This window comes from Rhinolophus hipposideros (genome assembly GCF_964194185.1).
Source record: "Rhinolophus hipposideros genome assembly, chromosome: 9".
NCBI lineage: Eukaryota > Metazoa > Chordata > Mammalia > Chiroptera > Rhinolophidae > Rhinolophus > Rhinolophus hipposideros.
The window spans coordinates 86,034,440-86,049,097 of NC_138055.1; the positions used below are offsets into that span (position 1 = coordinate 86,034,440).

The window sequence follows — 14,658 nt, forward strand, 5'->3', positions numbered from 1 at the left end:
GGAGGTGATTGGATAGGCCAGAGCTGCGGAGTAGCTAATGAAAGGGCTTTAAATGATTCCCAAGTTCCTATGCAAATATTTATTCAAGTACCTACTATGTGCTGACTACTATTAGCTGCTGGAGATAAAGTAAAGAACTAAACAGACAAAAGTCCGTGTTCTCACAGAGCTTGCCTTCTGATAGGTGGAGACAGACAATAAATAAAGTAGGCAAACTGCAGTATGTTAGAAGCTGCTTGGTACAATGGACCAAGTGGGAAACAGGGATGGAGAGTGGCAGGACAGGGTGGTCAAGAGGCCTCACAGCGATGACAACACCTGAGCCAGGTCTTGAAAGAAGTGGGAGCATAAACCCTGAGCCTGTCTGGGGCAGGGTGGTTTCAGGAGGACGGACAAGAAGCAAAGCCCGGAGGTGAGGTGCAGGCGGGCCGGCTGCAGGAGCAGCAGGGTGGCCCGGGGACAGAATTAGGGAGTGAAGAGCAGGAGGTGAGGGCCCAGGCCCAGATCACGTGGGACTTTGTCCGGAGGAGGACGGAGAGCACGTTTGGGCAGCGGAGAGACAGGACCTGACCCTGTGAAGAGGGTTGCTGGGAGTTGGGAGGGAATTAACTGTCCAGAGCTGGGGGTGGTAATCCAGGTGAGAGAGGATGGTGGCTAAGGTCAGGGTGCAGCACTAAAGCAGGTAAGAAGAGGTCAGGTTCTGGAGATATGAGATGTTCTCACTGGTAATCATCCTCTAGTATAATCTAGAACCATCTGGAGAAAAGTTTCGTCTTGTCAGCGGTCCCTTTCAGACTTTTCCTCCTCTCGTGATCCCCATTCAGTGGCTGTCAGTTTAACCCTTTCTTGTTCTCCCTGAGCGATACTGCCATCTACCGCTTGGGGTGGTTGGCAAAGCAGACTTGTGTGCCTCCGTGTGTGTACAAACTGTGATAAACAGAGCGTCCGCTTCATGTGAATGGCTGTATTTGAAAAGAGACCTCTCTCTCTCTCTCTCTCTCTCCCCCCCCTCCCCCTCCCCACCTTACCCTCTCCCTCTCTCCCTCTCCCCACAGCCTTCCTCTTCGCTTCTGGGTAAACATCCTGAAGAATCCTCAGTTTGTCTTTGACATTAAGAAGACACCACACATAGATGGCTGTTTATCAGTGATTGCCCAGGCGTTCATGGACGCCTTTTCTCTCACGGAGCAGCAACTTGGGAAGGTAAGACCCAGCTCCAGTATTTCTTGTACGAGTCTGAAGCACTCTTTCTTGTAACATTCAAATAATAAACAATTGGCCTAAATCACACCAGCTAAAAAGAAAGAGTCGGTGATACCACTGAAAGTTTGCTTTTCTTTAAAATCTCATTTGTATTTTAATGTTTTTTTAAATGAAAACCAAAATAGCAGGTTATTATCCCAACCCTCCTGCAGAACTCTTTACTACAAAGTACCGTGTTTCCCCGAAAAGAAGACCTAGCCGGACCATCAGCTCTAATGCATCTTTTGGAGCAAAAATTAATTTAAGACACAGTATTATATTATGTTATATTAATTATATTATATTATATTAATTATATTGCATTACATTACATTACATTACATTACACTATATTATATTGTATTATATTATAAAGACTTGGTCTTATATTAGCTTTTGCTCCAAAAGACGCATTAGAGCTGATGGTCCAGTTAGGTCTTATTTTCAGGGAAACACGGTATAAAACACTCTGTAGACACTAATAAACTCTAAATCCAAAGCATGAAATTACTGACATTGGCCTAAATTAATTCCATCTGAATACATCTAAACAAGTCTATTTGATTAGAACAAACTGTTTATGGGGAAATTCTTCCCCATAAACAATTTGTTAGTCAATTTATAATCAAAATATCAATATTGTTTTTACTATGGTTTTCTTTGCTGAGCAAAAGCCCTAAGAAAGGAAAGGAAGATAAAAATACAGAGCAAACTTTGAAAGAGATGTTTTGGTCCTATTCAAGCACTCCAAAATACATTAAGCTGAGCATTATCTGTAACTAATGGATTCCAGAAAATCCTTTAAGGCTGAGCAGTGGCTCCCGTGTGGAAGGATTTGAAGAGTGCCTGGGATGAAGTGTGATCGATGTTTCATTGGTACTTCAGGCTCCTAGTCTAAATCTAGTCACCATCACCACTATTTCTGCGAAACAGCCTGTTTTTACTTTTGTCTTCAAGCATTGACTAGTCTCTCAAGGCAGATTCCTCAGCATTATCTTCAACTCCTTCTCCCTCCTCCCTCTGGAAGGAAGAGGTTCTTTCCTGCAACCTCTGTCTCTAATTGGTTACTACTCACTTCTGTCTCCAAAACATCTCTGTCCCTTTCTGCCCATCTTTTTGCCCTAGCCCTCATCCCCTCTCCACTGGGATAACTGCTTCCTACCTGGTGTCATTGTCATGACATCCATCCATCTCATCTCCCCAACTTTTCCTTTTCACTGTGTCTCAGGTTATCTTTCTAAACATTAATCTTGTCAGTCTCCTGCTTACAAATTGTAACTATTTCCCATTATACCTACCACAGTCCTTCCTGAAGGGCTTTAGGTCTCTTCTCTGGCCTCATTGTTTTCTTGCACACTCCATATTCCTCCTATGCTACAGCTTTTACTTTGCCCAGACTTACTATGAACTTGTTTTCACATTCCTTTGCCTGTCTCATAAGCCTATCTAGTAAAATCGTACTTATTCATTAATTCGCTCACGAACATTTCATTCATTCAACATAATTTCCTAATGCGTACTAGAAATTGGAGGAGACTCAGATCAGCTTAAATATACATATACCTACCGTGTTTCCCCGAAAATAAGATCTAGCCAGACCATCAGCTCTAATGTGTCTTTTGGAGCAAAAATTAATATAAGACCTGGTGTATATTACATTATTATATTATATTATATTATATTATATTATATTATATATTATACTATATTATAATTACGTTACATTATTATTAAATAGACCCGGTCTTACATTATAGTAAAATAAGACTGGGTCTTATATTAATTTTTGCTCCAAAAGATGCATTAGAGCTGATTGTTCGGCTAGGTCTTATTCTCGGGGAAACACGGTAGTTTGTGAACTTCCACCTGATATAGTTCCCACAGCACTTTCCTCATTTGACCAATAAAGTTCCTCTTAGCACTCAACACACTGAAAGACACTTATATGCTTATTTATTCAAAGTATAAAAATAGCTGTTTATCAATTACTATGTAGTTGGTATATCTCAATTAATCCCCACAAGAACCACATAGTAATATTACCCTCATTTTATAGGGGAGGAAATTGATGTTCTGAGGTTACAAGTCTTGCCTCAGATCAATTATTATGATCCCTGATTTGTCCAGTTCTACAGTCCTTTTCTTTACTCTCCACCCTGTTATTAATTACTGGTATCATAGTAAACACTGTGTAAACTTGTCTTCTCAATTAGATTGTAAGCTTCTTGAGGGCAGGTACTGGTCTTTTACACTTGATGCCTGTCCAGTGCCTGGCTAAATACACTTGTATGGAATGAATGACTACATGATTTGTGGGCTCTATTTAAACTTAAACTTAAGTTTAACAAATGAAACTTAAACTTAAATGAAAAAAATCTCATTCTAGGTGTCCTTCAGAATGATTCAAGCTCTGATGCAGCCATTCAAACCATCGATACATTTTAAAATGTACTGGGACATTTTACCCTCTCACCTATAAACTCACCTATCTTCCCTGAGTAGAATTTTAAAATTTTTTGTGAAAAAAAAATGACCTTTAAAATAAAACCTTCATTTATTCTTTAATATTATCACTGTTATAATTACATAAAGACATTCAAACTGCCAAGGACCTGTTGCAAAATCAGACGTCGATCCACCAATAGTAATGACCATGGGTTTTCCTGGGAACCCTTGAAGATCTTTATAATAAAATAAAAAGGACAAGCAGAAAAACCTGCCACTGCCAATTACTTACCACTTTCATGGTTATATAAAAGGCTCAATCAGATCTACAATTAATCTTTTATAAATGCCAGAATTCACTGGTGGGTGAGGATGAGAGCAAATGTTTTAATTCAGGCTTTTTACAACCATTAGTAATGAACTATGATTGAGATAAGTTCCATTGTTACAGTAACTCAAAATCTTGCAAAAATAATAATTTTAGTTCTTTTATGAGAGGAGGGCAGAATATATTAGCATTTCATCTGCCTGAAAATAACAGTGACTCACCGGAACTATCTGGATAGCAGTCAGTCATTCAACATTTCTGAAGGCCGACTACATGGAGCCTTGTTCCCAGAGGGTGACAGTAAGTAGTGGTGGAGATCCACCTACACTGGTACTGTTATACATTCTCCATGGTTTCTTACTCTTTTGGTTTTTTTTTTTTTTTTTTTTTTTTTTTTTTTAGGAAGCACCAACGAATAAACTTCTCTATGCCAAGGATATCCCAACCTACAAAGAGGAAGTAAAATCTTATTACAAAGCAATCAGGGATTTGCCTCCATTGTCATCTTCAGAAATGGAAGAATTCTTAACTCAGGAATCTAAGGTATTGTTGGAAAGTAGAAATCAGATATAAAAAAAACAAAAAAGTCATTTCAGAATCTCTCAACAAGGTTTTCTTTTTTAAAGAAACATGAAAATGAATTTAATGAAGAAGTGGCCTTGACAGAAATCTACAAATACATCGTAAAATATTTTGATGAGGTAAGATTTCAAGTAACATTTTCAAAAACTGATATGAGTCGGTCACCAGGACTTGGTGATAAAGCATTCTGTGGGTGTCAGTGCAGCTCTGGCGTCCCGAGGGGCCAGAAAAGGGAGGCCGGGGAGCCCTGTGCCGGGGATGGTGGCAGCCGGGCAGACCCTGCACCGGGCCGGCTGCTGCCTTTGGATTAGCCTGCATTTACCCTTGAGTTAATGGAGCCCACAACCACCTTGACTCAGGCTAACTGTGATGAGTAAGTGGTGATCTTCTCAGATGGGGCCAGCTTATGCTTGATTGTAACTTGCTAAAATGAAAGCTAAGCTTGTTAAGTCACCTAGATTCTGTATTCAGTAGTTATATGAAAGTATGACATTTTTCTAACTTAAGCAATTATTTCAATGAACCATTCTCCTTAATAATTAATTTCCTTAATCTGGATTTTGTTTTCTTTGGGAATTCACACAGACAGTCATCAGATGCATTGTTTCCAAATATATGTTAATTCCCCCTTCCCTGATTCCCCCCACTCAGTTATGCTGGGACAGGCTATCCATGTCAATGGTGAGAATAGCTCACCAATTCCATTTGCTACTTGAAGATCAAGTGAAGAGCTAAGGTAGGGTAGAGGCAATGAGTTCCTTACACACGATAAGCATCCCTCTTTCCAGGGGTCAGGGGTTAGAAGGGAAGCACTGGGGAGGGGAGTGGCAAGGAGGGGAGAGGTGGGGAGGGGAGGACACACTGCCCAGGATGGGAAGGGAAGGGAGGGGAGGGGAGGGGAGGGCAATACTGGAATCTGACCACGGTGCCCCTGCCTGCTGCATTTAAGAAGAAATACTTGCCTGCATGTTGGCTGCCCAGGAATGCTTGCTGTGCTTGGAATGGCTGTGACATAGTGCACAAAACAGGGCCTTGGAAGTCTGGCCCCACGTTGTAAGCCACTAGTCGGTTATTTCTTGCAAGCTTCTATTTTAAGCAAAAGTGTTGTTGATCCTGCGATAATGACTTAGCAAAACAACTTGCAAAGTGAGGATGTAAATGATCGAAGAATATGTTGGCATCTGCTTCCTACAGATTTTACCCCAGCATCAGGAATGTAAACAAGAAAAAATTGTAATGTTAAAACCACAATATCTAAAATAACTATTCTAATTGTCAACAGATCCTAAATAAACTAGAAAGAGATCGAGGGCTGGAAGAAGCTCAGAAACAACTCTTGCATGTAAAAGTCTTATTTGATGAAAAGAAGAAATGCAAGTGGATGTAATAACTCTGGGGCCTGGCTTACTCTGGCAAAGTTCTTCAAACGACTTGGGAGCAAAATGGCTGCTTGAGCTACTCTGTCGTTCATTTTTTAAGTTTGCACATAGGTTCCACTTTGAGCACTGTCTTTTTAGGAGACCCAGGCACATGCACAGCTTTCAGAAAGCATACCAACTACAGTGCCTGTGTGTGTGCTGTGGGAACCCTTCTGTAAATAGAGTTGAGTGGTTGTTGCCAACAGCCGCCTTGTTTACAGAGAACACAGGGCCAGTAAGCAAGTGTCAGTCCTACAACTACAGTCGCCACTTAAGCACAATGATGTAAGTGGTTTTGTTTGGAAACTACAGCTATGTAGCACTTGTGACTACACTGCACCTCTGCGGAGAAGGAACACTGCCAATGAGCAAAACAAAATGTGAAATGAGTCATTTGGAAACAAGGTGGAGGTGTTAGGGCAACCTCGAGGATTTGCAGTATTGAAACTTTTCCCCAGTTCTTGGAAAAGCTGACCACAGAAATTGGTAGTAGACACTTAGCATTTGTGAGTGTGAGTGTGAGTGTGTGTGTGTGTGTGTGTGTGTTTAAACCAAAAACTAACAGTGTTGCAACATTGTTGAAAGGGCTCGTGTTTTTCAGTGGTCACCAACTGCATTCCATCCTGCTCACCTCCATTTCACTAAGGAGCTCTAAAGCAAGGAGCGTGAGTAGGCTTTATTCAAATGCACAGCGTTTTATCTAGACACTTTGTCTTAAGGTATGTTCCTTGCTTTCACTTTATTTTTTCATACTAAATGTATTTGATAGCAGACATGTTGGCTACTGTTTAAAAAAATCATTAGTTTATTTCTGTCTAAAAACTTTGATCAGGTCGGTGGAAGAGTAAATGACTCCCCTAATCCTACATTTCTATACTAGTGTCTCCTTGCTTTAGATTTCTGGTGAACCCTGTGGTTATAAATACTTGTGTGTGATTTAAAAAAAAAAGATACATTTTACATTTCATGAAATTGCTGTTCACACTGGAGTATTATATATGAATATATATATATATATATATATATTTGCGGCCCAAGGCCTGAAAAATATTAGTATAAATCTTGGTATCTTAGTCTTACTATGTACTTTTTGGAAGTATTCCTCACCAGAGAATTAAAAATACTCATTTTATTCATGCCTTTCTTTTTAAAGAATTCTCTATCCTGTTACACTGGTTTTTTTATTACCAATTTTTTATTCCTGAATTTTTGCTGCTCATGACCAATTTTAATACCACTGTGTTTTCCTTCTAGTAAGTCAGAAGTGAAGAGTGTAATTGGCAACTCTCAAACTTTCCTTACGTGGCACGCTGTACCCTAGGCGCTCCAAGTCCCCGACTTAGGAAAGCAGTCTTTTCAAGTAGCAAATAAAGCATGGGTCACATTCCTTAAAATCACTTACCAACACTGTATGGATTATCAGGATTTCCATGTGAATCTGTCTTAGAGAAATGCAATTTGTTTTGCTCCTCAATAGCTGGTAAAAAGTGAGAGGTGACACCTCCGCAAACGATCAGAGAACAAGCAGTGACTGTCCTGACAGGCACCTTCCCAACCCCTCGCTTTTGACCACTCTCCGTCCAATGGACACACCTCAAAACTACTACCAAATAAGTTCCTTGTGAGTGTGAAGGTGAGAGGTCTGGCCCGCATCTAAGGCTGCCAGTCGTGGTGTGAAGGCATTCGTAAGGGCACGGCAGCAGGAGAGCTGAGAGCCGACGGTAGGCGAGTTGCCCACAAGACTTCCCCTTCTGTAGGGTACAGAATGCTGAGGACGCTGTGAGGATCAGCTACAGCTTCCTCTGAGTCAGTGCCAGTCCGTGCGACACGAGGGTGTCCCTGTCCAGCTCCCCGGCATGACGCCTGTGGGGAGACGGCCCGCCTCTTCCGGGGGCTGTGTGGCTAGGGTCTCCGGGCGAGTCCCTTACCTCTTTGTGCCTATTTCTGTCTATTCCTGTCCTACCTCACTGAGGTGGTGTGAAGACTCACTAATCTATGTAGCGTGTTTGTCAATCCTCCAGTGAAAGGCACTATGTGAACCACATTCGCCAAACGATGTCAATGGCCAAATTCAAGTGTGCTGGAGACAATCAGTCTATAGTAACAGCAACCAGAGAAACAAATGGCAAACAATTTCTAGTTTCAAGTTTCTTTGCATATTTTTTTGGTGCAAAAACCACTTATAAACTTTTTTTTTCTTAACACTAGTGTCTACGGCAGCATTTAAAGACTGATCCTGTTACCTTTTCTGTATTAGGAAGTTCAAGTCTATTTCTTATTGTATACTTGATTGAAGCTGTTCTTGGAGATGAATGTTTTAAATGTCTATATCCCAAATAAACATTTTGATGTAAGTAAGGGCTGTGTATGTCTTTTTTTTTCTTTCAAATTTTCTAGTTATAATAGATTTTTTTATTCGAAGTGGCTGCATGGCAATTGTTTTTCAGGAACAAGCTGCCACTGCACACACTGAATAAGCAGCTATATGATGTAGTCAGTTAGTCTAGTTTCTTCTGAGTGATGCTGAGGGCTGGCTGCTCAATTACATTGCCGGCCTCCAGTATCCACCTGGACTTTTGATCATGAAAACTTCCGGGTAATGAACATCCCACTTGGTTTGACAGACTTGAGCTTTGCCTTGTTGACGTAAAGTTATTCCAGCAGAATTCCTTTAAAAGATGATGTTACATCAAAAAGCAAGTGACGGCATACATAGGGACGCAGACATAAAACATTGATAATAATCTGGTTAGATCCAAAGCAGTGGGAAGCAAAGTCACATACCAACAATACTTCTACAGGGACCCCACTGGGTTCAAGTTTTATAATGAATGGCCTTTGTTTTATAAAGCCATGGGGTTTAATTATTTGTACTTTGTTATTTTCTATTCATTCTAAATCAAATATCAAAATCAGTGAGATCTTCTACATTGCTAAAAGCATTCTGTATGATTGAAGTAACATCAAACACAAGACAATATAGGTAGGTAGAAAAATATTAAGATCTTTAATAAATTATATGCACACAGCTTTTAGAAAAGGTAGTATTTTGTAATGAATACATATTTAGATGTTTTAAGTTGTATTTTTTTATGCTGACTTTTAAATTGTCCTTTTTTTCAAGAACTAGAGGTTTATAACCTTTGTATATAGTAAACCAGAAAATGTTTATTGATGCTGTTTACTGAGCATCTCAAAGAAGAAGAGGGAATTCAACATGGGCATGTTTCAGGCAAAATGCCAAAAAAATTCAACAAAGTAAAATTAATGAAATAATTTTTAAACTTGATTCCCTAATTAGTTCCTTTCATTTATTCATTATTTTTTACATTCTCAAAGGGTTGTCAATAAATATTCTAAATACCTCTGAAGCTGTTTTAATGCTTCACTTGTCATTAGTATAATCCTAAAATCCTAACACAGGTGCAATCCAGCATGTAGCTCCTACCTTTTCTTGAGGCAAATTTAAGTGTTTTGGCAAACAGTAATAAAGTATCTAAATGCCACAGATGTTAAAACTTCAAGCTTTATTGAGTCACTGATTTCATCCCTTTTGATCTGCCTTTTCTCCAAAACATCATTCTCCAGGGGATCCAAGTTCCTCTAGTTGTTTTCTTTGTGTTGTTTCTAGTTCTTCTAGTCTTTTCCGAAGTAGAGAGAGTTCCCTTTGATGCTGTTCCTCCTTAAAAGCACAGAAAGGGGGGGGGGGCAGAAAAGGCTCAGAAAGAGACTGTTAGAAACACTGGTGGAAAAAACCCTTAGACAGCAGCCCAGCCCTCTTGTATTCAGGCCTGCCTACCGCATCTGGCCAGGAAAGGATGACTGTTTTAGCAGCCTCAGAACACAGCAGCATGGGCCAGACTACTAACTAGTTAGTCCTTGCTTCTCTCCTGCCCCAAGCTCCATCCAGCCTTAAGCAAAACCCCAAATCTATCCTTCTCTAGGTCTAAATTCACCAGGGAGTGAATTAGAAAATACTGTGCAGGGCCTAGGTGTACTTATATGACGACTTGCTAGTAAGACTGGAGTTCAACAGCAGTTGATTTTAAACAAAGCACTTGGTCTGAGAGTCAAGGCAGTCACTCAGGTCTTTGGTGCTCTTACAGCATTATAAATGTAACCACTTATTAATAGTTCATCTTCTGAGAATCATCCTATCAACTGGATTCCTTCAATATCTTGGGGACCCAATACAGTAGAATTAGCCCAGCTTTTGGAATCAGATGGATATAAGCTGAAATTGGGAATAATAATACCTTCTCTAAAAGCATTTTTCATTAGGATTAAATATTGTATGGAAAATGCATAGTGCAACGCCTTAGTAAATGCTCGGTAGTTAGTATTACATGGAGTAATCTAGAGCCATAAACTCTCGATTATTCCAACGCTCATCAATCAAGTTCCTTCTTTTCAATTGCTACGAGTTTACTCCTAGCACCATTCAGTAAAGGAGAGAATAGATTCAATTTGCTTCTTAGCAAATTTCTCTGGTAACAGGTGAAAACTTAGAGGGAATGTTTGTCTAATTTCTTTCCCCTACAATAAATGTCATACCTGCACATGAGGAGGAAAGGCTAGTTCCATGCCGGGAACCACAGCTGATGACTGAAAGCTAACAGGATTGATGGATGACGCTGCTGCAGGTATGTTAGGAACCAAAATTAAACTTCGAAATTCATTATGTCTTCTTTGTATATCCTTTAGTCTTTTTTGAAGCCTTGTATATTCTTCAAATGGAACATTTTGTCTTAAAAAGAAATAAAAGTGTTTCTGTTCTTTAATACAGTTATTCTCTACTGAAGAACAGCATGGTTCACAGAATTTTAAATAGAAAGAGAAGGTTTCTAAACGATAAGGTTCATCTGTTTATAACATATAAAACTTGTTTATCAAGAAAGATAAACAGAAATATGACATCTTAATCATATGTATTATTAGCATTCATTATAAGCTATCAAGTCATTTTAAAGTTTTATTTGCCAATTAATCAAAGATTTAAAAATCTCTTGATACTTTTATTTTCATTTCCACTCTACTCCTCAACTCATGAATCCTGAAACTTAAAGGAGACAACTTAAGTCTAAAGGGTGCCTTATTTTACAGAAGGAATCAAACAGAAATAGAAAAAAACACTAGGTTGAATCTTAAGAAATTGCCTTTTCTTTTTAGTTGAAATATGGTCAAATATAGCAAATTTCATATTCAACCTAATTTTTTTAAATGTAGCTAATGAAAAAGGTGAAGTCCCAAATTTATGGAAAAATGATGTGGATAAAAATGCTAACTTTTCAGGCCTTCACAGATCCTCTTTTTGGACATAAATTTCCTGACCATCAATCATAGCAATAATCAAATGTAGTTTCAAAACCACTCAAGTTTCTAGGTGATCTGTGATATAGCTGCCCAATCTTGAAGTGATAATATTTCAAAATTAAGAGTTATGAAAGAGATAGTAAGTTGAATTTTGTTTTAGAATGTGATGGCATCTTACTTTGGAACAGAGTATTATAAAATTGGCATTAATTCCACAGTCTAGAAACCTCTTGCTTGTTTTAAAAAACAACTGTTCACATTTTGGTTATAATTATACCCAAGAAGACCAGTGCACATTGTAAAACACCACTGTTTTGATACAACAGGCAATCTCCATAACAGAAAAGTCTGACACTGTCTAAATGCTGAAGGCTACCACTAATTAGCCACATTTTGAAAGATTTTTTTTTTATTGAATCAAATGGATAATACAATGCTACTAAAACCAACTTAATAAGGTAAATCTCTGCTCAAAAATGTTAATGAGGCAGGTTATTAGCTGTGCTTCAATGTAAATGAAAAAACGGAAGTTATAGGCCAGTAATATTTTTCCACACCAAATCAAAAACTGAACTTTGATTCTAAGTTGTAGCCACAATTTTAGAACTATGTAACCCCTCCAAATGTCCTGTAGGAGCAGCAAGAACTCACACCACTCGGGGCTACCGAAGCCAGTGACTGGCCTTTCCTGTCAGTCCCAAGCTGGCAAGTGTTAGAGACCTTTCGGTTTGAGGGAACATTCAGTCAGAAAGAAAAATAACAAGAACAAAGAATTAGGAATATAATGAATTCTTTTAAATATACATTTTAAAAGAAAACAAAATGCATTATACTCAGAAACGAAGTTCTATAATATTAAAATAACCACATGGGGCACATATACACACTAACACCTTACCTATTTAACACATGATTTTCTGTTTCCAATTCTTCTCTCTTTGCCTCCAAGATTTCTACTTTCTCCTGCAGTCTCTTCAATTTGTTTTCATGAAGAGATTTTCTCTAGAAAGAGACACAATTAATATGAACAAGTATGTGAATCCATAATTTTTTATTTGAACAAAATTCTATAGTGACTATTTTACTCATCAAAACAATTTTATTTAGAGATGAGTGTTTTCAGTGACTACTGAGAACAAAGATTAGTAGATATGATTCTTACTGAAAACTGTGAAGATAATAAACCACAGATTTATCTGCCTTATAACCTCTATGTGACAAACAGCTATTATGAATGTCAAACCAGAAAACTGGTATCAATAACTAAATTACTTCAAATAAAAAAATCTAAAAAGGGAAGGAGTCAAATTTTACTAATGAGTTTGCCTGTCACCTGATAAGGAATCATGAGCTCTTCGTTTTCAAAGCAATTTTCACCTGATAAATTGCTACCAAAGCAGTAAATTAAAGGATCAGAAAGCGAAGAAAGTTTATAGATGTATTTCAGTTTAAAAGTATGCCTTCCTAAATACTGAAAAAAGAAAAAAGAAACTTTACAAAGGGAAAATTTTCTATGTATAATGCAAAAGCAGTACATGAAAAAAAGTAAATTTTTTCAGTTTTATAAGCAGGTTTTTTACTGGGAAACATCTATACGTGTTGCATATTCTTTAGAAGCTACACACCTGGTAGGTATTTATTTTCTAACTCTTATTATTACAGTATAACAGGCTTACAGAAAAATGCACACAACAGAAATGTAAAGAAAAATGTAAAACCACAAAGCAAATGCTGTTGTTATGACCTCACTGGTCAAAAGCACAGCTAAACCAGAAGTGTTCCTTCTCTCCTTTTAATCATCATCTTTGTCCCCTGAGAAGGTAACCTACGAATTCTCTTCCAGAGCTCCAGTTTAGGTTTGCCTATTTCTGAACTTCCTGTGAGTGGAAACATAGTATATATTTTCTTACAAATGGCTTTTTATTTTTCACTCAATATTGTGAGATTTGCCCTGTTGCTTACAGATAAAGTTAATTCATTACTGCACATTGCATTCTAGTAATGATTACATTAGTTTATTGTATTTACCCAGTCCACTACGAAGGGTCATCGCGGTTACTTCCAGCTGGGAACACTGTACTCGGCATTCCTTCTCATGCTTCCCATTGAGTCCCACCCTCCAGCACCCCGGAAGACGCCTGAGCCTCCTCCCCTCTACCCTGACAAAGGAACCACTCTTCTGTCCTTCTTAACCATGCATATATATTTATAGTTTACTGGTAATTTAGAACTCTGTCTATCCATTCACCCACCCATATCAAAGAAATCATACAGCATATACTTTTCTGTATCTGGATTTTTTGTTGTTCAACATTTTACCTACATGATTAAGCCGTGTTACTGCATGTCACAGTTCTTTTCCATTATGTTGTCATCCATTTTATAAATACACCACATTTTACCAATCCTTTTAAGAACATTTGAATGTTTTCATTTTGAGACTATTTAGAATAAAGTTTCTGTGAACATTCCTGAACATGTTTTTAGTGGATACATATATGTACTCACTTCTCTTGAGTGGCTACCCAGGAGTGAGTCATAGAGCATACATGTTTTAACTTGAGTAAATACTGCCTGTTTTCTTAAGTGATTCTAATTCTATGCCCACCAGCAACACATGCGAGTTCCTACTGTTCTGCATCCTTGCCAATGTGTGGCATGGTCAGTCTTTTACACCTTAGCTAGTCTGGTGGTGTACAAGGGTACGGCAAGGCAGTTTTCATTTGCATTTGCCTGACATCCAATGAGGGTGAATACCCTTTCTTACGCAGACTGGCCGTCTGGACAGCCCTTTTTGAAGTGCCTGTCCTAGTCTCCTGCCTGTTTAAAAACGTTCTGAGTAATTTGTTTGATTTGTTGTTCTTTATATATCCAGAATATGAATCCTTTGTCAGATACATGTATTGCAGACTGACATTCTCCGAGTCTTTGGTAACACATTCTTTCTCTTAAGAGTATCATTTTATAAAAAGAAGTCCTTAATTTTAATAAAATCCTAACTATCCACCAGATCTTTTATGGCTGGTTAGTGCTTTTAATGTCCTGTTTAAGAAATCTTTACTTATAGATTTTTCTCCCCACATTTTCTTCTGCAGCTTTATTTTTTTAACTTTTCACATTTGGGTCTGTGGTTCATTTTTAATCTGATGAGACTGGGCTAAGGACAACCACTGACTCAGCATCCTTTATTAAAAGGGCTGTCTCCGTTAAGGAAAGATGATATAGGAGCATTTGTGACAACATGGATGGATCTTGAGAGTATAATGCTAAGTGAAATAAGTCAGGCAGAAAAAGCAGAGAACCCTATGATTTCACTGATATGTGGTATAT

At 38.3% G+C, this 14,658-nt stretch overlaps 2 protein-coding genes across 7 annotated transcripts in view; one reads left to right on the forward strand and one right to left on the reverse strand.

Annotated features, from left to right (window-relative positions):
* The window catches only part of PLXNC1 (plexin C1), a 142,952-nt gene extending 135,998 nt beyond the window's left edge, over positions 1-6,954 (forward strand). The window contains exons 28-32 of one of the 2 annotated variants that reach the window (XM_081061184.1): positions 1,056-1,203; positions 4,418-4,558; positions 4,642-4,716; positions 5,249-5,333; positions 5,880-5,999. In XM_081061184.1, coding sequence (XP_080917310.1) covers positions 1,056-1,203; positions 4,418-4,558; positions 4,642-4,716; positions 5,249-5,332 — 448 coding nt within the window. In that variant the 3' untranslated portion in view covers position 5,333; positions 5,880-5,999. Of the gene's footprint in view, positions 1-1,055; positions 1,204-4,417; positions 4,559-4,641; positions 4,717-5,248; positions 5,334-5,879 lie in introns of both variants that reach the window. The other variant, XM_081061185.1, reaches the window with a different exon arrangement.
* Positions 6,955-8,416: 1,462 nt separating this feature from the next.
* The window catches only part of CEP83 (centrosomal protein 83), a 111,310-nt gene continuing 105,068 nt past the window's right edge, over positions 8,417-14,658 (reverse strand). For all 5 annotated transcript variants that reach the window (XM_081061499.1, XM_081061497.1, XM_081061496.1 and 2 more), the window contains 3 exons: positions 12,227-12,330; positions 10,570-10,762; positions 8,417-9,697 (listed from right to left, as the gene is read on the reverse strand). In XM_081061499.1, coding sequence (XP_080917625.1) covers positions 9,593-9,697; positions 10,570-10,762; positions 12,227-12,330 — 402 coding nt within the window. In that variant the 3' untranslated portion in view covers positions 8,417-9,592. The remainder of the gene's footprint in view (positions 9,698-10,569; positions 10,763-12,226; positions 12,331-14,658) is intronic.